Source organism: Panthera leo, chromosome E3 (genome assembly GCF_018350215.1).
Source record: "Panthera leo isolate Ple1 chromosome E3, P.leo_Ple1_pat1.1, whole genome shotgun sequence".
Classification (NCBI taxonomy): Eukaryota; Metazoa; Chordata; class Mammalia; order Carnivora; family Felidae; genus Panthera; species Panthera leo.
This window is the reverse complement of record NC_056694.1, coordinates 25,825,172-25,849,919: the sequence shown is the minus strand read 5'-3', so window position 1 is coordinate 25,849,919 and position 24,748 is coordinate 25,825,172. Positions and strand designations below refer to the sequence as shown.

The 24,748-nt window shown below is 42.0% G+C and overlaps 1 protein-coding gene across 4 annotated transcripts in view; it reads left to right on the top strand.

Annotated features, from left to right (window-relative positions):
• IQCK (IQ motif containing K) overlaps positions 1 to 24,436 on the top strand; it is a 123,857-nt gene extending 99,421 nt beyond the window's left edge. For all 4 annotated transcript variants that reach the window (XM_042921124.1, XM_042921123.1, XM_042921119.1 and 1 more), the window contains one exon: positions 24,239 to 24,436. In XM_042921124.1, coding sequence (XP_042777058.1) covers positions 24,239 to 24,273 — 35 coding nt within the window. In that variant the 3' untranslated portion in view covers positions 24,274 to 24,436. The remainder of the gene's footprint in view (positions 1 to 24,238) is intronic.
• The last annotated feature ends 312 nt before the right edge of the window (positions 24,437 to 24,748 follow it).

The following is a 24,748-nucleotide window of genomic DNA, read 5'->3' as shown; positions in this document are numbered from 1 at the left end:
ATTTATTTTTGAGAGAGAGAAAGAGGGCGAGCGTGAGCGGGGGAGGGACAGAGATTGAGGGAGACACAGAATCAGAGGCAGGCTCCAGGTTCTGAGCTGTCAGCACAGAGCCCAACGTGGGGCCCAAATTCATGAACCTTGAGATCATGACATGAGCCAAAGCTGAACGCTTACCCGACTGATCCACCCAGGCACCCCTAAAATTTTTATTCCAAGTAATTTACTGATAGCAGTGGTTCTCAATCCTGGCTGCAGATTAGCAACCCCTGGGAGAAATTTATAAGGATACATCAGGCTAGAGGCCAGAGAAAGTGATTACACGGATCTATTCTTAGTAGAGAATGTGTTGTAACCGCATCAGCAAAATCCTAATATCGTGGTGGACAAGCTGCAAGGTCCCAGCAACAGTGATAGGTTTTGGATTCAAAGTCTTCCTTTTGAGGCTCTTCTCACTAATGCAATTTCATTTGGATTAAAATTCAGGGAATCTGAATTCCTGGCCCATCTGTGCAATTTACCAAGTAGATGGACTTTGCTTTCTCCTTTGAAAAATGGAAAGAGTAAACCAGGAAATCTCTCTAAACAAGAATTCCAACTGGTGTTGCCATAGAATCGCCTGCCCCCTGGGCAAGAGGCCTATTGCAGAGCAAATGTAGACCTTGGAAAACTTGTGGTTGTCTTGGTGGTGATTGATGGGCTTGGGGGGTTGGTCTCAACACTGAGGGCAAGAACAAAAAGATGGTGAACATTCTAGGCTTTTGTTGGGGAGAGTAGTGTGGGATAGCTGAGGGCCAGAGAGTAACTGGGGAGGTTTAGATGTTGAGGTGGGTTAGAGGAAAGGGTGGATTGCGTATTTGGCCATTTAGGAGAGATTGTGGGGAAGGAGCAGGGATGTTTAAAGGAGATTTTTGTTCCATCATATATTAGAAGAATGGGAAGCATATACCCTAGACTGAGGGCCTTTCCTATCACCATATTTGGGTCTGTCACACCCAGGGGTGACTCTGAATGAAAGTTGGAGCTAATGAAGGGAAGGCAATGGGAAGTTGCTCCTGCTGTGTGGTATCCCGGCCTGGAGGGTAGTGTTGCCTGTGTCCTTAACTGCCAAACCTTGGCTGTCTGCAAAGATCCATGGTCCTCATGAGAGCTCAATTTATTGAAGGCCTACTATGTGCTGGGCACCTTACATATATTATTTCTGATTAATCTTCATGACAAATTCTATTAATACATACTGTTATTACCCTATCTTTCAGGGGAGGAAACTGTACCAAAGGTTAAGTCACTCACCTTTGGTCACACAGGCCAATAAGTGGCAGAGCTGAGGAAATTTAGAACTTTCCACAATTTCATACTGCCTTGCTGTTCTCACAGCCTTCCTTTCAGCCAGTCCACGGACTGGTAGGCTGAGGGAGAGGTCTGGAATTCATGGTGTCCAAAAGCTCAAAAAGAGCCCAATACAGAATTGAAGTCTACACCTTGAAAAGGATTGAAGGATGTATGCCTGCCCCAACATGGACAAACCTTGAAAGCGTTAATGCAAAGTGCAAATAGCCAGACACCAAAGAGACCACATATTATATGATTTCATTTATATGAAATGTCCAGAATAGGCAAATCTGCAGAGACAGAAAGTAGATCAGGGGTTGCCTAGAGCTGGGGGAATGGAGGGCAATAGCTAAAGGGTACGGGGTTTCATTTTTGGGGTGAGGAAGTATAAAATCGATTGTGGTGATGACTCCACACATCTGTGACGATACTGAACTATTGAGTTTTCATGCGCTTTAAATGGGTGGCTTGTATGGTATGTGAATTATGTTTCAATAAAGCTGCTACAAAAAAAAACTTAATTGAAGGCACGGACCACTTTACACCCAATAGGATGAATACTATCAAAAAGCCCCCCAGAAGATAATAAGTGTTTGTGAGGATGTAGAGAATTGGCATCCTCATGCACTGTTGGTAGGAATGTAAAATGGTATAGCCAAAGTGGTTCCTTTAAAAAATCTTAAGAGGAGGGGGCTCCTGGGTGGCTCAGTTGGTTGAGCATCCAACTTCAGCTCAGGTCATGATCTCACTGCTTGTGAGTTCAAACCCCACGTTGGGCTCTGTGCTGATAGCTCGGAGTCTGGAGCCTGCTTCAGATTCTGTGTCTCCCTCTCTCCCAATGTGCCCCTCCCCTGCTTATACTCTGTCTCTTTCCCTCTCAAAAATACATAAACATTAAAATACTTTTACAAATTAAAAATAAAAAAATTTTAAATTTTCTTTGACTATATGATACACATAACTTAGCCACTAATAATTTTTTCAAGTGTTTAATTCCTTTGAATCACCCAGGATTTTAAAGATTTATTTTGTTTATTGTCCATGTAACCACGCAGTGTAAACTCTGTAGTAGCAGAGGCTTTCTTTTTCCTTCCTGTTTTGTTCACTGCTGTACCCCCAGCATCTAGAACAACACACAGCACATGGTAGATGCTCAAGAAATATTTGTTGATTAATGAATGGATCTGTGTTTCATAATCCCCCTCCCAAATTATCTAACGTAGTGAACACTCCAAGGACAAGTAAATGGAGCTGTTTCTAAGCAAACAAACACACAAACAAACGGGAGACATAATGCTTACACAAAAAGAAAAGTCTACTAGAATATAACCCCAAAATGCTACTAGTGATTATTTCTTTTTTAAAAACTTTATTTATTTTTTTTACTAATCTCTACACCCAACGTGGGGCTCAAACTCACAATGCTGAGATCAAGAGTCACATGCTTCATCACCTGAGCCAGCTAGGTGCCACTATATAGTGATTATTTCTAAGTGGTAGTAATGCTGGTGATTGATGGGTTGATTGATTACTGCCTGTTTTAGTTTTTTTCTAAAATAGAAATGCAGGTGATTATTTTCCTTTTTTGATTATTTATGTTTTCTAGAATAATAGCAAAGGTTATCGACTGTGTGCTTACTATGAGGCAAGCACTGTTCCATGTGCTTCCCTAGCAGTGACTCAGTCTTCAGAGCAGCCCTGTGAAGCAGGTACTACTGTGGTGTCCATTTTATAGATGAAGAAACTGGGGCACAGAGAGGTTGAACAATGTACCCAGAGCCTCAAAAGCAAAGAAGTAGCAGAGCCAGGCAGCTTGATTCCAGAGTCCTTCCTCTTCCCCACCTCATTATGCTGCAATGTACAGATGTTATTTATGGAGTTAAAATGCTCAGGAGAAATCTCTTGGTGTTTGGTTTCATACAAAATCCATCAGGATCCAACCTCTGATTAAACTGCCAAGGGCAAGAAGCTCATGTCCCTTTACGCCTGTTAGCCTGGTTTAAAGGGCAGTGGTCCCACCCACCTAATTGTCCCACTCCACTCTGTGAGCACCAGTCCAGCCCTGTTGACTCATGGTATTCGCCTTAGGATCTAAATTTAGGATCTGAGTAGCTGAAGTGTCTTGCCAATTTCCAGATTCAACTCTCATTAGTCCAGGACATGGAAAATTTTCAAGGTAAAGAGCTCTGGAAGGTAGCTGTCAAGAAGGGCAGGCTGATTCCTTTTACACAGATTTAAAAATTGTCCCTTTATCGAAGTAATACATTCTCATGATGAAAATGCAGAAAAGCATCAAGAGATCAGAAAAAGTTACCCAGCAAGACTGTCACCGATGATACTCTGGTATATAGAAAAACGTTTGAAAGGTGCCTTATTTTGTCCCATCCGAGTAGGAGGGAGGCAGCAGAAACTGAGTCCTGTGTAATGTCCTCCTGTTACCATGCGCATTGGAGTTGCCCTCATTTGCTTTTCATGTCATCTAAAGACTTGTCTCTTAAGAGGTTTCAAAGTGACCGCTGAAGCTGTTCAGAGAGAGCAGCTAATGATAGCAGAAAAAGTCCGGGCTTTGGAGTCCCCAAATCTACCTTCAAACCTGCTTGGAAGCTTCCTAACTGTGTGTCTTTGAGCAAGGCACTTACCCTTTCTCATCTTCCATCTTTTAACTGTAAAATGAGATGAACACCCCTTTAAAAGTCCAACTGAGAGGTTATTTGAGTTAAAAGACTTGACCTAAGGCCTACCTGTGGATTGTCACTGGCTGTGTGACCTTGAGCAAGTTATTGAGCCTCTCTATGCTTTAGTTTCTTCATCTGTACAATGGAAATAATAGAAGGACTCCCCTCACTGGATCCTTGAGAGACCTGTATGAGACAATCCATATAACATGCTTAGTTCAATGCCTCATACACATTAGGTGCTCAGTAATGATCAGTGACTACTGTAAACCAAACAATTTTTGAAGCATGTTGGAGCCATTTTCCCACTGTGGATGGTGAAATCAATTAGTGGGTTCCCACCTGCATTTAAAAAACAAAAGAGTAGACCTAGAAGATATTAGTGTGTATTGCTTATAGTAAGAGAAATGCTCTTCCTATATCTTATCTTTCATCAGTGAAAGTTTTGTGTACTGTAAAAATGATGTAAATTGCATCCCCCCCTCCCTTTTTTTAAACATTTATTTATTTAAGTAATCTCTACTCCTAACATGGGGCTTGAACTCATGACCTTGAGATCAAGAGTTGCGTGCTCTTCCAACTGAGCCAGCCAGGTGCCCCATGTAAATTGTATTTCTTTAACTTTTTTTTTTCTTTTAGAGAGAGAAAGAGAGAGCATGCAAGTGGGGGAGAGGGGCAGAGGGAGAGAGAGAGAGAATTCCAAGCAGGTTCCAGGCTCAGCACCTTGATCCCATGACCCTGAGATCATGACCTTGGCAGAAACCAAGAGTCAGATGCTCAACTGACTGAGCCACCCAGGTGCCCCTAAGTTGTATTTATTGTAGGTGGCAGTTTGTGAGTATGGAAGACACTGGCTTAGAGCAGACAAACTTGGGTCCTCTGATCTTAGATTTAACCTGAATTTGCCAAAGTGGTATATCTTTGGCCTACAAAACCAAGGTAGCTCTAGGAAATAGCCATATTAAATGTACTTTTGCATCTTCTGTAAAAAAGTTTCAGTCAAACTCCATTAAATCCTTCTACAAAAATAAACCATCAGAAGTGCCTAGTTGGTTCATTTGGTTAAGTGTCCGACTCTTGATTTTGGTTCAGGTTACAATCTCACAGTTCATGGAATCCAGCCCCAAGATGGGCTCTACACTGACAGCTCAGAGCCTGCTTGGGATTCTCTATCTCCTTCTCTCTCTCTCTCTGCCCCTCCCCTGCTTCCTCGCTTTCTCTCTCAAATAAGTAAACATTTAAAAAAATCCTCGTATGAGAAAAGTTATCCAGCAGATAGTGCCAGGAAAAATGTTGCTTCCCTTGAGGAAATAGTTTGCTTCTTCCCTAACTTTCCCTGTTTACCTTGTCTGCCAGGAACCTCAGAGTTCATTTCAAAGCTCTTGTATAACAGCTTATTGGCTCTTCTGGTTAAGCGTATCTGTTTCTCTTCAGACTTGGTTTTCTTTCTTTTTCTTTTTTTTCCTTCCACTTTTATTACTATATTTTTTTGTGAATTATCTCAATTCCTTTTAGGGAGAAAGCAAGATATAAATATATTCAGAAAGAAAACAGGCATCTGCCTTGTTTACAACACAGAGGCTGTGAATCTCACATGAGATAATGTATGCGAAAGAACATTAAACACTGAGAAGCCTGGTCCAGGGGGAGTTGTCATTACAGTGTATCCAACTCTTGCAGAGGTGTGAAGTTTTATCAGCTTTGTAGAAAAGAAGAATACTGTTGGTCTTTGTTTTAGCAAATTTTTTAAAGTAACTTTCTTCTTAACTGATTATAAAAGGAATAATTGCAAAAAGAAGTAATAATTGCCCTTTGTGGAAAAATTGAACAAAAAAAGTTGGTCATTGTAGGTCTCACCACCCAGAGATGACCACTACTGAAATAGCTTTATTTTTTTAAACAGCTTTATTGATATATATTTCATATGTCATACAATTCAAAGCATACAAATCAGTGGCTTTTAGTATATTCACAAAATTTGCAACCATGACTGCCATCAGTTTTAGCATATTTTCATCACCTCGCAAAGAAACCCTATTCCCCTTACCCATAACTCCCCAAGACCCCCATTCCTCCCAGCCCCAGACAATCACTAGTCTCCTTTCTGTCTCTATGGAGTTGTCTTTGTGACTGGTTTGTTTCACTTAGGACAATGCTTTCAAGGTCCATCCATGTCGTAGCATTTATGTATACTTCATTTCCTTTTATGGCTTGTATCAGTCAGCTTAGGCTGACATCACAACACACCACAGACTAGCTGGTGTAAGCGACAGACATTTATTTTCCCACAGTGCTGGAGGCCAGAAGTCTGAGGTCAGAGTGCAAACATGGTCAGGTTCCAGTGAGAGCTCTTCTCCAGGCTTCCAGAAGCTGCCTTCTAGCTAAGATCCTCAAGCAGGGGAGGGAGAGCTCTGGTATCTCTTCCTCTTCTTATGAGGGTGCCAGTTCTATGGGATTAGGGCTCCACCCTTAAGACCTCATTAACCTTAATTGCTTCCTTAAAGGCCCTATCTCCAATACAGTCACTTGAGAGGATTAGGATTTTAGCATGTGAATTTGAGGGGGGGACACAATTCAGCTCATAACATGACTGAATATATCCCATGGTGTGGACATATCACATCTCATCCATCTAGTCACCTGTTGATGGATGTTCAGTTATTTTTGGCTATTTTCTATAATGCTTCCACGAACGTTCATGTACCAGTTTTGTGTGAAGATGTATTTTCAATCCTCTTGGGTGTGTACATAGGAGTGGAATTGCTGGGTCATATGGTAACTCTAGGTTCAACTGTTTGAGGAACTGCAAAACTGTTTTCAGAGTGGCTAAACCATTTTACATTCCCACCAGCAGTGAAGGAGAGTTCCAATTTCTGCCCATCCTTGCTAACACTTGTTATTATCTGTCTGTTGGATTATAGCCATCCTGGTGGGTGTGAAGTGGTATCCCATTGTGGTTTGATTTATGCTTCCCTGATGCCTAATGAGGTTGAGCATCTTTTCATGTGCTTACTGGCCATTTGTATATCTTCTTTGGAGGAATGTCTATTCAGATCCTTTGCCTTTTTTAATTGGACTATCATTTTGTTGTTGAGTTATGAGAGTTCCTTGTATATTCTAGACACAAGTTTCTTATCAGATATATAATTTGCAGTTTTGTGGGCTGTCTTTTCACTTTCTTGGTGTCTTGACGCGCAAGAGTTTTTAATTTTGGTGATGTCCAATTTATTTTTTCAATTGTCGCTTGTGTTCTTGGTATCCTATCTAAGAAACCATTGCCTAATCCAAGGTCATGAAGATTTATTTTTTTTCTAAGAGTTGTATGATTCAAGTGCTTTCATTTAAGTCTTTGACCTATTTTGAGTTATTTTTTTTTTAACTTTATTTATTTTAAGAGGGAGACAGAGAGCACATGAGCTTGCACAAGCAGAGGAAGGGCAGAGAGACATAGAGAGAGAGAATCCCATGCAGGCTCCTCGGTCAGCACAGAAGAGCCTCACACAGGGCTCAATCTCACAAACAGTAAGATCATGACCTGAGCCAAAATCAACAGTTGGATGCTTAACCGACTGAGCCACCCAGGTGACCTGAGTTAATTTTTGTATATGGCATAAGGTAAGAGTCTTACTCCATTCTTTTGCATGTGGATATCCAGGCATCCAGCAACATCTGTTGAAGAGACTCCTCTTTCCCTAGTGAAATGATGTTGGCACCCTTGTTACAAATCAGTTGAACATGAATGTAAGGGTTTATCTCTGGACTTTTAATTCCATTTTATATATGTCTATCCTTATGCTAGTACCACAAAGTCTCAATTACTATAACTGTATAATAAGTTTTAATTCAGGAAATTTGAATCCTCCAACCTTCTTTATTTCAAGATTGTTTTGGCAATTCTTGGATCTTTGAATTTCCAATTGTTGTCTTAATTGCCAATGTTTTTGAAAATGCAACTCTAGCTTTAATTTTATGTCAATGAAATCATCACCCATAACAATTATTTTCATGTGTCCCTAACTCTACATTGTAAACATCCTTCTATATTATAAACTCATTTTACATATGCGTAGTACATAATTTAGTTATCTTCCTATCAGACACTTCTTTCTGAACTTCATCATTATAAATATTGCCTCCATGGCTGCCTTCGTTCCTAAGAGAGTTTAATTTTATTTGTGAAGCTATTAAAGATATTTTTACATACTGAAAACATTAATCTTTTAACTCAAACTTTGAGGTGATTTCCCTAAAAGTAGTAGAATGGTCACAAAAAAGAGTCAAATCCCACATTTGCAGCTTAGAAAAGTCACTAATCTTTCTGAGCCACAGTGTTCTCATCTGACACATGCAGATAGTAATAATAATAGAGCTGTTTTGAAGGGCGCCTGGGTGGCTCGGTGGTTAAGTGTCTGACTGTTGGTTTCGGCTCAGGTCATGATCTCACGGTTTGTGAGATCGAATCCTGCATCGGGCTCTAAGCTGACAGCTTGGAGCCTGCTTGGGATTCTCTCTCTCCCTCTCTCTCTACCCCCCCCCCGAAAATAAATAAACTTTAAAAAAAATAGAGCTGTTTTAAAGATTAAAGGAATGTATAGTCTAGCACACACGACCCAATAAATAGTACTTATAATAATCATCATTCTTATTTTCATCATTGTTGTTACTGTTGCTAGCTATATTAGAAGTTGCAACAGGTAGCAGAAATGGAGATGGTGGGCTGGCATTCAGGTCTTTCTTATCAGCCTGGGAATTGCAGTCATAATAAGTGGACATTAGTGACTCCTGTCTGGCCCAGCTGATGGAGCACACTACTCTTGATCTCGGGGTTGTGAGTCTGAGCCCCATGTTGGGTATAGGGATTACTTTAAAAAATAAAAAAAATTTTTTTAAAGAATATATTTAAAAAAATGAGTAGACATTAACTATTTCTCACATTGACCAAAGAACAGTTTTTTTTTAATTAAAAAAAATTTTTTAACGTATATTTATTTTTGAGACAGAGAGAGACAGAGCATGAAGGGGGGAGGGTCAGAGAGAGGGAGACACTGAATCTGAAACAGGCTCCAGGCTCTGAGCTGTCAGCACAAAGCCCGACACGGGGCTTGAACTCACGGACCGTGAGATCATGACCTGAGCCAAAGTCGGACGCCCAACCGACTGAGCCACCCAGGCACCCCAAGAACAGTGTTTTAATATCATGCACCAAATAGATGTCTTCGTTCCTAAATCTTTGTATGTATTTAAGGTTAGTTTCTTAGAATCGTTTCTTAGCAATGGCTGTGAGATGGTTTAATTCCATTTGTGTAGCTATGGAAGATATTGTTTACATATTGAAAACCCTTATCTTTTCATTAAAGCATAGATTAGCTCTGAGGGAGCAATGGCTGTGTCTGGCCTGTTTACGATTTAGGTCTAGCATCGACAAACACACAGTAGATGCTGACACAGGAATGCCAGAAGGAAAGCAGGAGGCCCCCAACATATTTTGCTGCTTTGGATTATGTTGTGGCAGCAGCAGGGGCTAAAGGGACTTAAGGTAGGAAACCAAGCACACAGTAGTTTGAGTCACAATACGAACCACCATTTATTATGTGCTTGTTGCGTCCGTTGTGTGTTGGTCATTCTTCTGGTGGATTTTTATATGCGATCTCAGTTAATATATTTAAATGTCAAGATTACCTGTGTAGTGAGATCCATGGGGAGCCCAATGTTATAGGCAAGGAAACAGAAGCTTCAAGAGGATTAATGACTGGGCCTAGGTGGTACTGATAAGTAAGTGCTGGGGCTCAAATGCAAACACTTACCTCTCTGATACTAAAGTCTGGGTGTTCTTTTCCCAGGAAAGATGTGTGTCCTTTCAACAACCTAGTGGCTGAGAGAGGGGGTGGTTGGGACTTACAAAAGGAAGCTAGAGTAGGATTCATTAATTAGGTCAACAAAGATTGATCGAGCTTCTGCTCTGGGTGTGGGACTGGTTAGTTCCAGGTGTTGGGGTATTCAATGGAGACTATAAGCCAATACCTTGCTCTACTAGAAACTCAAAGTCTAGGGGTGAAGTAGACACTGTTCCAGTAATCACATAACTACTTGATTACAAATTGTGATCAGTGCTTCTAAGAAGTTCAGGGTGCCATGAGAGATCAGCAGGGGAATTTGAATAGGTTCCCTTAGGCTGAGATCAGAAGTGAGCTAGGAATTAACTAGATGTGAATGGCAGGAAGGGCTTTCTAGGATGAGAAAAGTACCTAAGCAAAGACCCTGAGTCTGGAAGGGGGACTGAAAAAAGGCCTGTGTGGCACAAGCAGGATGCAGGGTGACCGTGGAGCCAAGAGAGAGCAGTTAAAGACTGTGGACTTGATCCTGAGGACAGCAGGGAGCCTTTAAAAGGTTTTAACTGAGCAGTGGCAGCATCAGATAGGCTTTCTAAAAAGATGAATGTGGCTGCAGGTGGAGAGCAGAATAGATGACCTGTTGGCAGTGGGAATGGACAGAAGTGGATGCATTTAGGAGACATTTTGGGGGTAAGAATGACGTAGGTGATATGAATGATCCTTTCTAAAATGCAATTTTGTTTGGAGGTAAATATGTTTCTCACTGTCTGTGGTTGGAAACATTCACATTTTCTTTTCAGTATACCAGGGGACTTCTTATTAAGAAGAACCTTGTTGTTGAAACTCTTGTGTTTTTAATTCCCAAGCCCTCCTCTTTTCTTTTCTTCAAAAAAAATTTTAAAGTTTATTTATTTTTTAAATATTTATTTGTTTTATTTCTGAAAGAGAGAGAGAGCGTAAGTGGGGGAGGGCAGAGAGAGAGGGAGACACAGAATCTGAAACAGGCTCCAGGCTCTGAGCTGTCAGCACAGAGCCTGACATGGGGCTCCAACTCACCATGACCTGAGCTGAAGTCAGACGCTTAAACAACTGAGCCGCTCAGGTGCCCCTATTTAATTATTTTTGAGAGAGAGAGCATGAGCAAGGGAGGAGCAGAGAAAGGGAGAGAGACAATCCCAAGCAGGCCCCGCACTGTCAGCACAGAGCCCAATGTGGGGCTCAAACTCACGAACTGTGAGACCATGACCTGAGCTGAAACCAAGAGTTGGATGCTTCACTAACTGAGCCACCCAGGCGCCCCTTTTTAAAAAAAAAATTTGTTTTAAGTTTATTTATTTTCGAGAGAGAAAAAAGAGAGAGAGAGAACATGAGCAAAGGAGGGGCAGAGAGAAGGAGAGAAACAGAATCCCAACCCCTCCTCTTAATGTTTGATAAGTTTGGTTTCTTAGTCCTTGGAGTTTCTTGACTTGAACCCAGCCTGCCCTGGGCTCTGGATCAAGCACTAAGATAATGAGTGAATATTGCCCCAGTCCCTCAGTACAGATTGAAATGATTTCTTGATTAGTTATTAAATTGTTACTCTTGTAAAGGAACTGTTTAAAAATAAACTGGGGGATTTGTTTCCTTTTCACTTAAAGGCAACATTTAATATATAGAGCCTCTGCCAGTCTGAACTGGATGAGAACTGTTTATACCCAGGCTCATTCAAAATGCTTGGGATATTTCTAAAGGTTCAGTCTTGGCAGCAGCAGCTGAGAATGTAGAGATAAATAAAAAAGTCACAAGACACGGCTGATGGGGTTTGTCTGTTCATTCACACCCATGACTCACTAGGCTTTTGAAGACACTGAATTTTGAAGGACAACCTAGCAGACGGTGGCTGTTTAAATTGTTGGAACTCCAGTCTTGATGCAATTCAGTTAACTGTGAAATGGACTTAGCCTCGTGAATTGAGATGTGGAAAGAAAATGCTCATAGATATATAAACATCTGAATAGCACATAAAATTTGATTTTTAGAAAAAATGATTTAAAGAAAATCATTTAAATATTTGCTTAAAAATAGCATATTTTCCAGTTTTTCTACAGACACTGTGTTACTTGTATGATTAAGAAATAATTTTAGGGGCACCCGGGTGACTCAGGCAGTTAAGCATCCAACTCAATTTCAGCTCAGGTCATGATCTCATGGTTCGTGGGTTTGAGCCCCATATTGGGGCACACTGTCAGTGCGGAGCCTGCTTGGGATTCTGTCTCTGTCTCTCTCTCTCTCTCTCTCTCTCTCTCTCTCTCTGCCCCTCCCCAGCTCACACACCCTGTCTCTCTCTCTCTCAAAATAAATTAATAAACATGAAAAAAAAATTTATTGAGAGGTGCCTGGCTGATTCAGTCAGGAAGACATGCAACTCTTAATCTCGGGATTGTGAGTTAGGTGTGGAGATTACTTAAAAATAAAATCTGAAAGAAAGAAAAAGAAAAGAAAAGAGAAGAGAAAAGGAAAAGAAAAGAAAAGAAAAAGAAAAGAAAGATGGAAAGAAGAGGAAGGAAGGAAGGAAGAATGTTATTGAGCACCTACTGACCTACTGTGTGCCGGGCAATGAATCATCTCATTTCATCCTTCATGCCACCAAGAGGAAGGTCTCACTATCTCTGAGGGAGCTGAGGCTTCAAAGGAGTTAGGAGACTTGCTCAAGGTCACCCAGTTGGTAAATGATGGTAAGATTTTGCTTCCAGAAGGTATGCTCTGAGCAACTAAGCTCTGTTCCAATGGCCCTGTCACTGTTTTTGCCTTGGTGGCTTCCTTCCCTTGGGGGCCTCAGCTTTCTTCACTTATAAAAAAATGAGTCTTTTATTAAATGTCTCCCTTTCCAGAAACCAAGATCCTTTCCAGGGTCAGAATTTGATAATCCCCATGTTTCTGTCTCAATATAACCAATGTTGTCACTTTTAGCACCAAATGTTCCCATTTAAAATACCGCCTTCAAGGAGACTTCACTGAGTTTACTTTAGTAACACTGTTTAGAAGTCAGCAATATGCCTTAATTATTGCACATTCAAGACTGTCAGATTCTCCCCGATGCCTTATGGCTTCCAGGGCTCAACTTTCCTTAAAATAATGCAGGCCAACATCTGACTCTCAAGAAAAGAAGGTTATCAGACTACTGACATTTACCCCTCGAATGTCAACACTTATTTCTTGTTAGAAAAAAAACCTTCCATCATTTGTTCCTCCACTGGGGGTACATGGAGCTATTTTTTATTGATTTTTCCACATGTTTTCTGTGTTCTTCCAATTTTCCATAATGGCTATGTTTTTTTATAATGGAAAAATAATATCATTGTTTTAAACATTTATTCATTTTTGAGAGACAGAGACAGAGCACCAGTGGGGGAGGGGCAGAGAGAAAGGGAGACACAGAATCCGAAGCAGGCTCCAGGCTCCAAGCTGTCAGCACAGAGCCCGACGCAAGGCTCGAACCCATGAGCCATGAGATCATGATCCGAGCTGAAGTCGGACACTTAACTGACTGAGCCACCCAGGAGCCCCAAAAAATAATCTCATTTTAAAATTCAGTCCAGGAGTGCCTGGGTGGCTCAGTCAGTTAAGTGTCCAACTCTTGATTTCGCTCAGGTCATGATCACATGGTTCATGAGATTGAGCCCCACGTCACCAAAATAAAATTCACTCCAGGAAGACAGAAGAGAAATAAAGTCTTGGTAATATATATTATACATGCCTTGCCTTCCTAATTGGAAAGTATGGGGCATGACTATAAGCTCCATCGGATTATTCTGGGTCGGGATCAGGGACCTCATTTCTTACTTTTTAGTGCTATGACTTGATGGTTTAGACCATGGGTTTTGAACTCAGATAGACCAGGCTTAGAATCTTGGCATGGCCAGTTACTCAGCTCTGTGATCTTAGGTAGCTTAGTGTCTCTAAGCCTTGGTTTCCTCATCAGTAAAAGGGAAATAATGATCACATCTACTTCCCAGAGTGGCTTGGGTGGATTGAATGAGATGATAAATGAACATAATGTCTAGCATTCAGTTAATGCAAGTTTCTTGATTAATTATGTGATATTGTTAATATTCTTTTGCAAGTGTATGGGGCCCTTAGGGACTGCTGAGGCACCTAAGACTTCTGGCCCTGGATCTGAATTAAAAGGTCCTCAGAGACCTATTTTCCTATTTTAATTTAATTTAATTTAATTTTAGTTTAGTTTAGTTTAGTTTAGTTTATTTGTTGTTGAGGTGAAACTTACATGCAGTAGGCTACACTGGTCCTACGTGAAATTCTTTAAATTTTTTTTTAATGTTTATTTATTTTTGAGAGAGACCACAAGCAAGGGAGGGGCAGGGCATAGAGAGCGGAGACACAGAACCTGAAGCAGGCTCCAGGCTCTGAGTTGTCAGCACAGACAACTGAGGTAAATGTCAGTAGTCTGATAACCTTCTTTTCTTGAGAGTCAGATGTTGGCCTGCATTATTTTAAGGAAAGTTGAGCCCTGGAAGCCATAAGGCATCGGGGAGAATCTGACAGTCTTGAATGTGCAATAATTAAGGCATATTGCTGACTTCTAAACAGTGTTACTAAAGTAAACTCAGTTACTAAAGTAAACTTCACAGAGCTTGAACTCACAAGTATTGAAATCATGACCTGAGCCGAAGTCAGACTCTTAACCAACTGAGCCACCCAGGCACCCCTGGTCCTAACCAAACTTCGACATATGTATGTCCCACATAACCGCTACCCAGATCAAGTTAAGAACATGCCCGAGCACCTCTGCAGGCTCTTTCGTGCCCGCAACCAGTCAGTAGCCCCAAATCCCAAGGCAAACTCTATTTTGACTCCTAAAACCATAAAATAGTTTTGCTTATTCTCAAACTTTGTATAAATAGAAAACACAGTATGAACTTCTTTGTGCCTGGCTTCTTTTGCTGAACATTATGTCTGGAAGATTCAGCCAGATTGTTGAGGGTAATAGTGGTTTGCTTTTTCACTGATGCGTAGTATTCTTTCATATGAATATGATTACAATTTCTATATCCATTTGCTTTACTGATGAACACTTGGGTTGTGTCCAGTTTTGGGCTATTATGAAAAATGCCGCTTTTATGAACATCCCTGTATGTGTTTTCTGGCTTTAAATACTCACTTCAGTTGGCAGACTGTCCAGGAGTGGAGTTGATGGGTCCGGGAGTATATATAATATTTAATTTTAGAGGATACTGCCAAATCATTTTCTAAAGTGGTTGCACCATTTTCCCATTCACACTCATGAAACAGGACTGTTCCACTTCCTTGCATCCTTGCTAACACTTGGTATGGTGAATCTCTTTCATTTTAACCATGCTGGTGACTGTGCATTAGCTCTCTCATCATGCCTTTAATTTCCGTGATGACTAATGATGTTGTACACTTTTTAATGTAATTATCAGCCATTGGGACACACCACTGCGTTCCTAAACTCAGTTATACTCTTGGGATATCTGATAGCTCAATTTGCCAGAATGAGGCTTAAAGAATGAACGAGCACACATTGTTCTGAGAGAGGTTGCAGAGGCTCTCCTATGACTGAAACAACAGAGTTTCTGAACATCTACACTGGCTTCTGCTTACTTTCAAGTTCTTAACTCTCTTTGATAGTGAGCTTGCAAGAGAAATACCTTGCAGATGAGTGAGATGGTATGAATTTTAAAAAAATTCTTTTTTACATTTTATTTATTTTTGATAGACACAGAAAGACGGAGCACAAGTGGGGGAGGGGCAGAGAGAGAGGGAGACAGAATCCGAAGCAGGCTCCAGGCTCTGAGCTGTCAGCACAGAGCCCGACGAGGGGCTCGAACTCACAAACTGTGAGATCATGACCTGAGCCGAAGTCGGACACTCAACTGACTGAGCCACCCAGGAGCCCCATATGAATTTTTTTAAATGCTAAGTGAACTCTCTAGCAGCATTTTAGCTTATATTTCTACAGTCCACGTAGGGGAAAAGAAGTCACATTAGTTGAGTATCCACTACATACGCGTCAATCCTTGCACCCGGCACTTTAAATACATTATATCCTTTATTTTTTAAATTTTTAAAAAATATTTTATTTTTAAGTAATCTCTATACCCAATGTGGGGCTTGAACTCATAACCCTGAGATCAAGAGTCACACTGACTGAGCCGGCCAGGTGCCTGTACATTAATAAGGACTTTGTGAGGTTGAGATGATTATACTTTCAGTTCAAATGAGCAAATTAGGCTGGAGGTGGAGGTCACCCAGCTCTTAAATGGCAGAGCCAGGATTTGGAGACTGGGTCTGCTTGACTTCAAAGTCTACCCTTCTACATTCAAGCAAACTGAAGGGGAAGCATTATTTTTCTAGCATTTCTCCAGTCAGAAACTTCCTAGTGCCCATTTCATTAATATTTTTGGAATGGTCACCTCTATGAGGGCAACTTCACCTTCAGGTGGATCTCTCAGGGTCTCCCAGTGCTGGGTCTAGCCATACTGGGGAGGGTTGCATCTCCTGGACTCCTGCAGCTAACTTCCTGTTGGCCATTTGACCCCAATTTTTTCCTTCCTACCTTTCCCAATCTTTTAACTCTGATTGCACTAATATTATATAGGCATTCATTCTCTTGATAGTCCTTCTTATTCTTCTGTCTGTTTTTCTTTTTTCAATGTTTATTTATTTTTGAGAGAGAGAGAGACAGAGTGCAAGCAGGATAGGGGCAAACAGAGAGGGAAACACAGAATCCAAAGCAGGCTCCAGGCTCTGAGCTGTTAGCACAGAGCCCGACGCAAGGCTCGAACTCACAAACCATGAAATCATGACCTGAGCTGAAGTCAGAAGCCTAACTGACTGAGCCACCCGGGCGCCCCTGTCTGGTATATTTTCTTATAATTCTTCTAGAAAGAAAGTTTTTCCCAATTGGATAGCAATACATGTGTATTGTAGACATTTGGGAAAACAAAAATTCACCCATTTCCTCTTAATCATTTTACGTGTAGTTGTTTTTTTGTTTTTAAACATGGTCAAGATGCTGGGCCATAACTTAGTTGCGGTAATGGACATGATTGGATTTTGTAAAAGGCAGTCACATTTAAGGATGTACTGTGGAAGGCCTCAATCAGGAATAGATGTAAAACAAGAGTCATTTGTTCTTCCAAAATACTTTTTTACAGAAAGATAGGAGGGAAAAAAGGGGCAGAGATGGTGAATGAAAGAACCTGGTTTCCACCTTACCTTTAGAAACATCATTGTGGTCGACTTCCAGCACCAACAGACAGAGCTTTAGTGTTCCCCTTGGAGACATTGTTAGCTTTTGGTATTGAGCAATTTCAAATTTGCCTCATCAAAATTTATAGCAAATGTGCCCCACTGTATTTTCCCCTTGAGGTTTCTACCTGTTCCTTCAAACATTGCAAAAGCATCACATTTTTAATGGTTTTGTATGTTTTACCAAGTTTATAAATTATCAGATAGCAGGGAGCCTGGGTGACTCAGTTTTTTATTTTTTATTTATTTTTTATTTATTTTTTTATTTTTTAAAATTTACATCCAAATTAGCGTATAGTGCAACAGTGATTTCAGGAGTAGATTCCTTAGTGACCCTTACCCACTTAGCCCACACCCCCTCCCATAACCCTCAGTTTGTTCTCCATATTTATGAGTCTCTTCTGTTTTGTCCCCCTCCCTGTTTTTATATTATTTTTGTTTCCCTTCCCTTATGTTCATCTGTTTTGTCTCATAAAGTCCTCATATGAGTGAAATCATATGATTTTTGTCTTTCTCTGACTAATTTCTTTTATTTTTATTTTATTTTTAATTTTTTTTTTCAACGTTTTTTATTTATTTTTGGGACAGAGAGAGACAGAGCATGAACGGGGAAGGGGCAGAGAGAGAGGGAGACACAGAATCGGAAACAGGCTCCAGGCTCCGAGCCATCAGCCCAGAGCCTGACGCAGGGCTCGAACTCACAGACCGCGAGATCGTGACCTGGCTGAAGTCGGACGCTTAACCAACTGCGCCACCCAGGCGCCCCTCTCTGACTAATTTCACTTAGCATAATTCCCTCCAGTTCCATCCACGTAGTTGCAGATGGCAAGATTTCATTCTTTTTGATCGCCGAGTAATACTCCATTGTATATATTATATACCACATCTTCTTTATCCATTCATCCATCAGTGGACATTTGGGCTCTTTCCATACTTTGGCTATTGTTGATAGTGCTGCTATAAACATGGGGGTGCATGGGGGTGCATGCCTTGGAAACAGCACACCTGTATCCCATGGATAAATGCCTACTAGTGCAATTGCTGGGTTGTAGGGTAGTTCTATTTTTAGTTTTTTGAAGAACCTCCATACTGTTTTCCAGAGTGGCTGCACCAGCTTGCATTCCCAGAGCGCACACCTCTTGATTTCAGCTCAGGTCATGATCTCATGGTACGATCGAGCCTTGCATCTGCACTGACAGTAGGGAGCCTGCTTAGGATTCTCTCTCTCTCCCTCTCTCTCTCTGCCCCTCCCCTGCTCTCTCTGTCTCTAAAAATAAATAAATAAAACTTAAAAAGAAATCAGATACTGAATCATTCCCCGGTTGTTGGGCCTTTAGATTGTTCCCAAACCGTTTTTGTGGTAAATGATGTGGTAGTGAACACCATTGTCTGCATACTTCGTTGTGGTATCTTTGAGTACAGAAATCTTCATCTCCCACGAGAGAGACCATGACCCTGCAGGGGTTAAGAGCATGAATGCAGGAGCCAGACAGCCATGGTGTGACCACGGACAAGCTATAACCTGTGTGCGCCCCTATCTCCTTGTCTGTCAGACTGGGCAAAATCACAACACTCACCTCCCCATCGCTTCCTGTGTGTGAAGGGCCCAGTCTGTGCCACAGAAGTGTTTGCTTTTATTATTTACCTGGAATCCTGGAAAGTGGGTGCTCATTGGATAACAAATTAAACTTTAAGGTTTCTTAAGTATATTGGTGACTTGAGATTGTGAACCAGCCTCCTCTTTGTAACTCAACATGCAGTACTGTTTTGAGTCGATAACTGTATGATGGATGAACATATCATTGAAGCAACTTCTCTCTACAGTGTGTGCACATCTCTTGGTTCTTACAAGCTCCTGTTTATTTTTCTGTTTCCCCCTCTTGACCATGAGCTCCTTGAGATCAAAGAGCATGCCCTGAAAATAATAGCAAGCAGTACTCACTGGGTGCCTAACTCTGGATCAGACTCAGTGCTCAGCACTCTGCAGGCCTTGTCTTGTTTGCTCCTCCCAGCACCGTCTCACACCTGGGCCCCCAGGAGACAGGCACCGCGTGCTGGCTGAGTGATGCAGTACTCTTTCCCAAACTTGTCACATCAAAAGGATCACTCAAGGCACAGAGATGGGGGATGCTGATTCCCAGGCCTCGCTCTTGGAGATCTGATTCTAAAGGTCTGGAGTAGCCCAGGGATCTGCCCCAGATGATCCTTTATGCTGAGGCCACATCCCGACTACCCCGTGGTCCCGAATTTCCTACGTCTCAAGCCTTGGGCAGCTTCTCCCAACTGTCTGGAGTTCTCGGCCTTGTCACTAAATGGAACAAGAAGGAGGGTGACCAAGAGGAGGAAACCATAAGCAACTCTTATTAGTATGCAGGGCCTTTCTTGTCACACTGCCTTTAATTGAAGCTGAAGGGCTGGCGCATCTCTCTGGGATTTTCCACTCTCTAGCCCTTCCGGAACTGGCTGCACACCAGCCTGCTAAGGGGGACAAGGACGGTGCAGAGGTGTGGAAGCATCTGTCCATTGGTGTTGGAGGCCAACCATGATGATGTCTCTAAAACTAAAATGGAAGCCAGGTTCCTTTATTTAGTCATCACTACCTGCTTCTCCCCTGCTGCTCCTCCCTACCTCCCTCCTTTTACCTACCTGTGGTCCCACCTGTGCAAGGCTCTGTCCTGCCAAGATGAGGAGGAAAACCACTAAGGGGGAGACTTGAATCTGTTTCTTAATTTTTAGCAAAGTAATCCTTGTACATTGTTCCCACGGTTAAAAAGATATACAGTAGTCCCCCCCACCTTATCTGTGGCTTTGGGCATCCACTGGAGCTCTTGGAACGTGTTCCCCGAGGACACGGTGGTGGGGGACTGCTGTACAGGATGAACAGAAGGACGGAATGAGCATCTTTGTGGCACCCTCTGCTATGGCAATAACTTTGAACTCTGGGCTGTTTCTCTGGACGGTTATGATTTTAGATACGATAGATATGGTTTTTGACATTATCTACTGATTTCCTGCTACGACAGATGGGGGTTAGCTCACTTACACCCCATCTATACCCTCCCCAAACAGTTAAGTTGTTCTTTTCTGTTCCTTTACGAGTTGACTTTGTAATTTCAAGTAATATACTACCATCTTTATTTCTTTTTACTTGTTTTGGGGCGTACAAACAATACAATGGGGGGTATACAAACAATAGTGACTATAGAGTACATATATACCTATGAAGCAGACACTCATGTAACTACCATCCCAGTTAAGAAAATAGAATACTGTCAACACCTTTAAAGCTCCTCCACACCCAGGGAAGCCGCTCACCCTAACTTTTATGCTCATTGTTATCTTGCCTTTCTTTAGAGTTCTTATCTTTATAGGCGCTCCTCAGTATTTAGATTTGCTGTAAATAGAATCACACTACATGTATCACACTGTGCCTTATGCCCTTCCTTCAACATCGATAAGCTATTCCAAGCCGACAGGTGTACCCGTGGTTTATTCATGTTCATTGCCGTACACTCACCGTTCACGTAGACCACTATTTATTTATCCAGTCAGCTGTTGATGGACATTTGGGTTGTTTGCAGCTTTCTGCTATCATGAACATCTTTATTCAGTCACTCAGAACATGTGTGCAAGGGTTTCTCCAGGCAGTGGATCTAGGAGCAGAATCCCTGCATTGCAGGGCACGTGCATACTCAGTTTTACTTGATAATGCCACTTTTCCTATGTGGTTGCACTAATGGACAGTCCCCACCTGCAGAGACTCTGACCTGATTGGCTAGGGCAGGGCTGGGCATTGACAATATTCAAAGCTCCCCAGATGGTTCCATCATGAGGCTCCATGTCCACCTTTGTTTCCAGTCCATCAACTCTAGAAAGTATTTTTTTGATTCTTCAGTTTGGAAGAGTGGTCCTAGCATCCCTTTCTGCTCTCTACTCTGAAGATTTTTGTGTAATAATCTGAAAGAGCTAACACGGCTTTTTCCCAGGCAAAGTCAAAGTGTGGGCTGGCTAAGAGAGGTTATCAAGGCATGGACAGGAATTGGTTAAGATACTGGGACAAAAGTAGGGGCAGCTGGGTGGCTCATTTGGTTGAGTGTCTGCCTTCGGCCCAGGTCATGATCTCCCAGTTCTTGGGTTCAAGCCCTGCGTCAGGCTTGCTGCTATCAGCACAGAGCCTGCTTCGAATCCCCTGTCTCTTTCCCTCTCTGCCCCTCTCCGCCCCTCTCCTACTCATGCTCTCTTTCTAAAAAAAACAACAACAACAACAACAAAAAAAAAAAACCTTGAAAAAGCAGAAAAGATACTGCTGGGACACCTGGGTGTCCCAGTTGGTTAAGTATCCAACTCTTGATTGAACTCACGGTTTGTGAGTTCGAGGCCCACATCAGGCTCTGTGTTTACCGTGCAGACCCTGCTTGGGGTTCTCTCCCTTTGCCTCTCTTTCTCTCAAAATAAATAAATAAACTTAAAAAAAAAAAGATACTGGGACAAAGGTGAGCAGATGAATTCTAACTTCAGGCAGGTCTGAGAAACTACAGAAAATCCAAGGGCTGGGAATTCTTCACAGAAGCCAATCCTTCCTTCTCTGTGTGGCTATTAGTAGCCTCTAGCATCTGTCTGCCAGTTATAGGCTAGAGAAGTCATTTAACCTGCTTAAATTTTGAGACAAAGAGGGGAATTCTTGATTTTTCTAAACTGCTGTCAGGATCTTTATGGTCATGTTTTTTTAAAGGCATTCCAACCGCAGTTTGGGTTTCTCAACCCTGGTGAACAGTAGCAACATATTGGAACTTTGAATAAATACTGGTGCCTCAGACCAACTACATCAGAATGTCTGGGGTGAGACCCAGGCACTCACAGGCTTCTGAAGGGGCCCGGGGATGATTCTTAGACATAGTCAGGGTAGAGAACCACCAACAGTGGGTCAAACTTTAACTTGTATCCATCAGCATCACCTGGGAGCTTGTTAAAAACCCAGATTGCTGGGCTCCACTGTTTCTGATTCTATAGGTCTGGGGTGGAGCTGTCGGCTTGTATTTCTAACAGGTTGCCAGTGTTGCAAACATTGCTAGTCCCCCCCAATCACACCTAGAGTACCATCTTGCTCCTGAGGTTTCCCTGTATACCTACTTGTAGAGACCCAGATCAGCCATGTACTGTGCCTGGTCAGGCTGGTAGCTTAAAATCAACTATGGAAATCAGCAAATACTACAAGTCAGGACTCTGCCATCCCCACTCAGTTGCTAAACATTCACATCCGGATCACATCATGGGTCAGCAGGATACTGGGAGAGCACCTTCAGGGGTGTAGAGCATCCTTGGCTATGCAGGATCATTGTCATCAGTAGGGTCTAGTTGCACATGGGGTGTTCATGGTGGTTACCCATAGATCTTCCATATATAGAGAACAAAAAAGATGTACACATTGAAAACATTTCTTTGAATTTTCCAGTGACCACAGGTTCCAAGTATTAAAAATACTTTTTCTGGTTGGAGTTATTAATACGATCATTAGTAGCTCACAAAGCCAAATAAATACATTATAATTCTTGGTAGTTATTAAGCATAGAAAGGAGACTCCGTTGGACAAATTGCCTCCTTGTTTGACACCTGGGGATTTTGTACACACTAGGCAATGCCAGGACGGGGAGAGGTAGGAGAGGGGGTCGGTATAAATCCCACAACTGCAAGTCCACGGTTGGAAGCTGCAGATTTAGAGGTTGACTTTCTTTGAATAAACCATGACCAAGTACCCTTAGAAAGTCTTTGTGTAGCTCCAGCTTGAAGACTGCTGGGCTAGCCTGGGCTGACGAAAGCGTTTGCCCCACTTCCAACAGGAAGTAACTGTGTTGCACGTGATGGTGTCCACACCTCACTCCATGCGTGGGCCTGGCTGGATCAAAACATCCGCCTTACATGGTAACAAGCCCCAACACCCTTTCTGCTAGGACACTGCTCTCCACGTGTAACCAGAGCCCACAACCTTGTTCAGAAGAACCTTCAGGCACTAATGTCCAGGACAAGCACTTGGACCTTTAGAAGCAAAGACTTATTAAAAATGAGAGGGTCTTTCTGAAAGGATTCCATCTCCTTCCCCACCCCCACCCCCCAACCCCCAGGGGACTGAGTTTCCCTATTTTTCCAGGGGAGGGGCTTGTACCTCCTGGGACAAGTAGTGCCATCCTGTGTTCTGTGAACTTTCCTGTTTGGCCAATGCAGGAAATCCCCCATATCACATTCTTTTCCAGACCGTGAAAAGATTCTTTTCTGACCTTGTATTCACCCCAGTGTAATCCTGAGTTTTTAATTTTGGGCGGGTGGGGGGAGCAAGGTGAGTGGTGACAGATTGGGCTGAGTCAAGAGCCTGGAATCTGTCATCATCTTCAGTAAAACTTCCTTTCTTCAGTTCCCCTGACCTGCAAAGCACCCTTTTGACCTTCTGCTGAACTAAATTAAGAATGGTTGTGATGGACTTTGAAGGTATTACACTAAGTGACGTAAGTCAGGTAGAGAACGACAAATACTGTATGATCTCATTTATATGTGGAATCTAAAAAAGCCCAACCAAACAACCAAACAAACAAAAAACAAACCAAACTCACAGGAAAAGAGATCAGACTTGTGGTTACCAGGGACAATACAAACCTCCAGTTACAGGATAAATCAGAACTAGGGAGATAACGTACACGTGATGACTATAGCTAACACTGCTGTGTCATTAGGAGTAGATCCCAAGAATTCTATCACAAGAGGTTTTTTTTCCGCTTTTCTTTTTATTGTACCTATAGAAGATCAATGTTAGCTGAATCTATTGTGGTAACCATTTCACAATCTACGTAAATCAAACCATCGTGCTGTATGCCTTCAACTGATACAGTAGTGCATGTCAATTCTTTTACATTAAAACTGGGGAAAGAAAGAATGGCCATCAACATTGCATGGTTTTGAAACTTCAGGTTCTGTCCCTGGAGCACAATGGCCCTGTGTCCTTCCCGTGGCGCCAGAACCATAGCAGGTGCTCATTGGGCTTTGGTGTCATTGACTCTACACATCAAAATTTGCTGTTTTCAAAATGACAAGTCTGTCTAGATATGCAAATCGATCCTGACTTTCTCTTTCATTTCTTTGCAGTGAAATGCAAAATGGAGAAAGAGGAGGAGGCCTGAGCTAAGACTCCACCACCTTATTTAGCCACTGGTGGGATCTTTTCCCTTCGGAGCTTCAGTGACCCTCTGTGAGGAAAATGTACGAATTATGCTTCCTCTCTGTTAACTTTCTTAATGACTACTTTTGGTACATGTGAATACAGAATCTTTTCTGCAGAAGATAGCATTTGTGGCACACATGTTTTAGTGCGTATCGTTTATCCTAAGACAGTACTGATCTTAACTTTCTACAGTATCTCAAAATTTTATTCTTGTATCCATATTATTTCTTCAGTGTTTCAGGTGTATTCTTCTGCACCAGCCACCACTAAAATGTACAACGAACTCTGGCTTCCAAGAGATGTTGACGTGCTTTAGTTACCAGTTTCCCACTCTGGGCTGCCTTTGCAAAAATCACTATTTAAATTTAAGTCCCAAACCTCTGCAGTGGGTTTTAAGTTGATCTGGTTTTAAGTTACTCATTTCATAAAAAAGA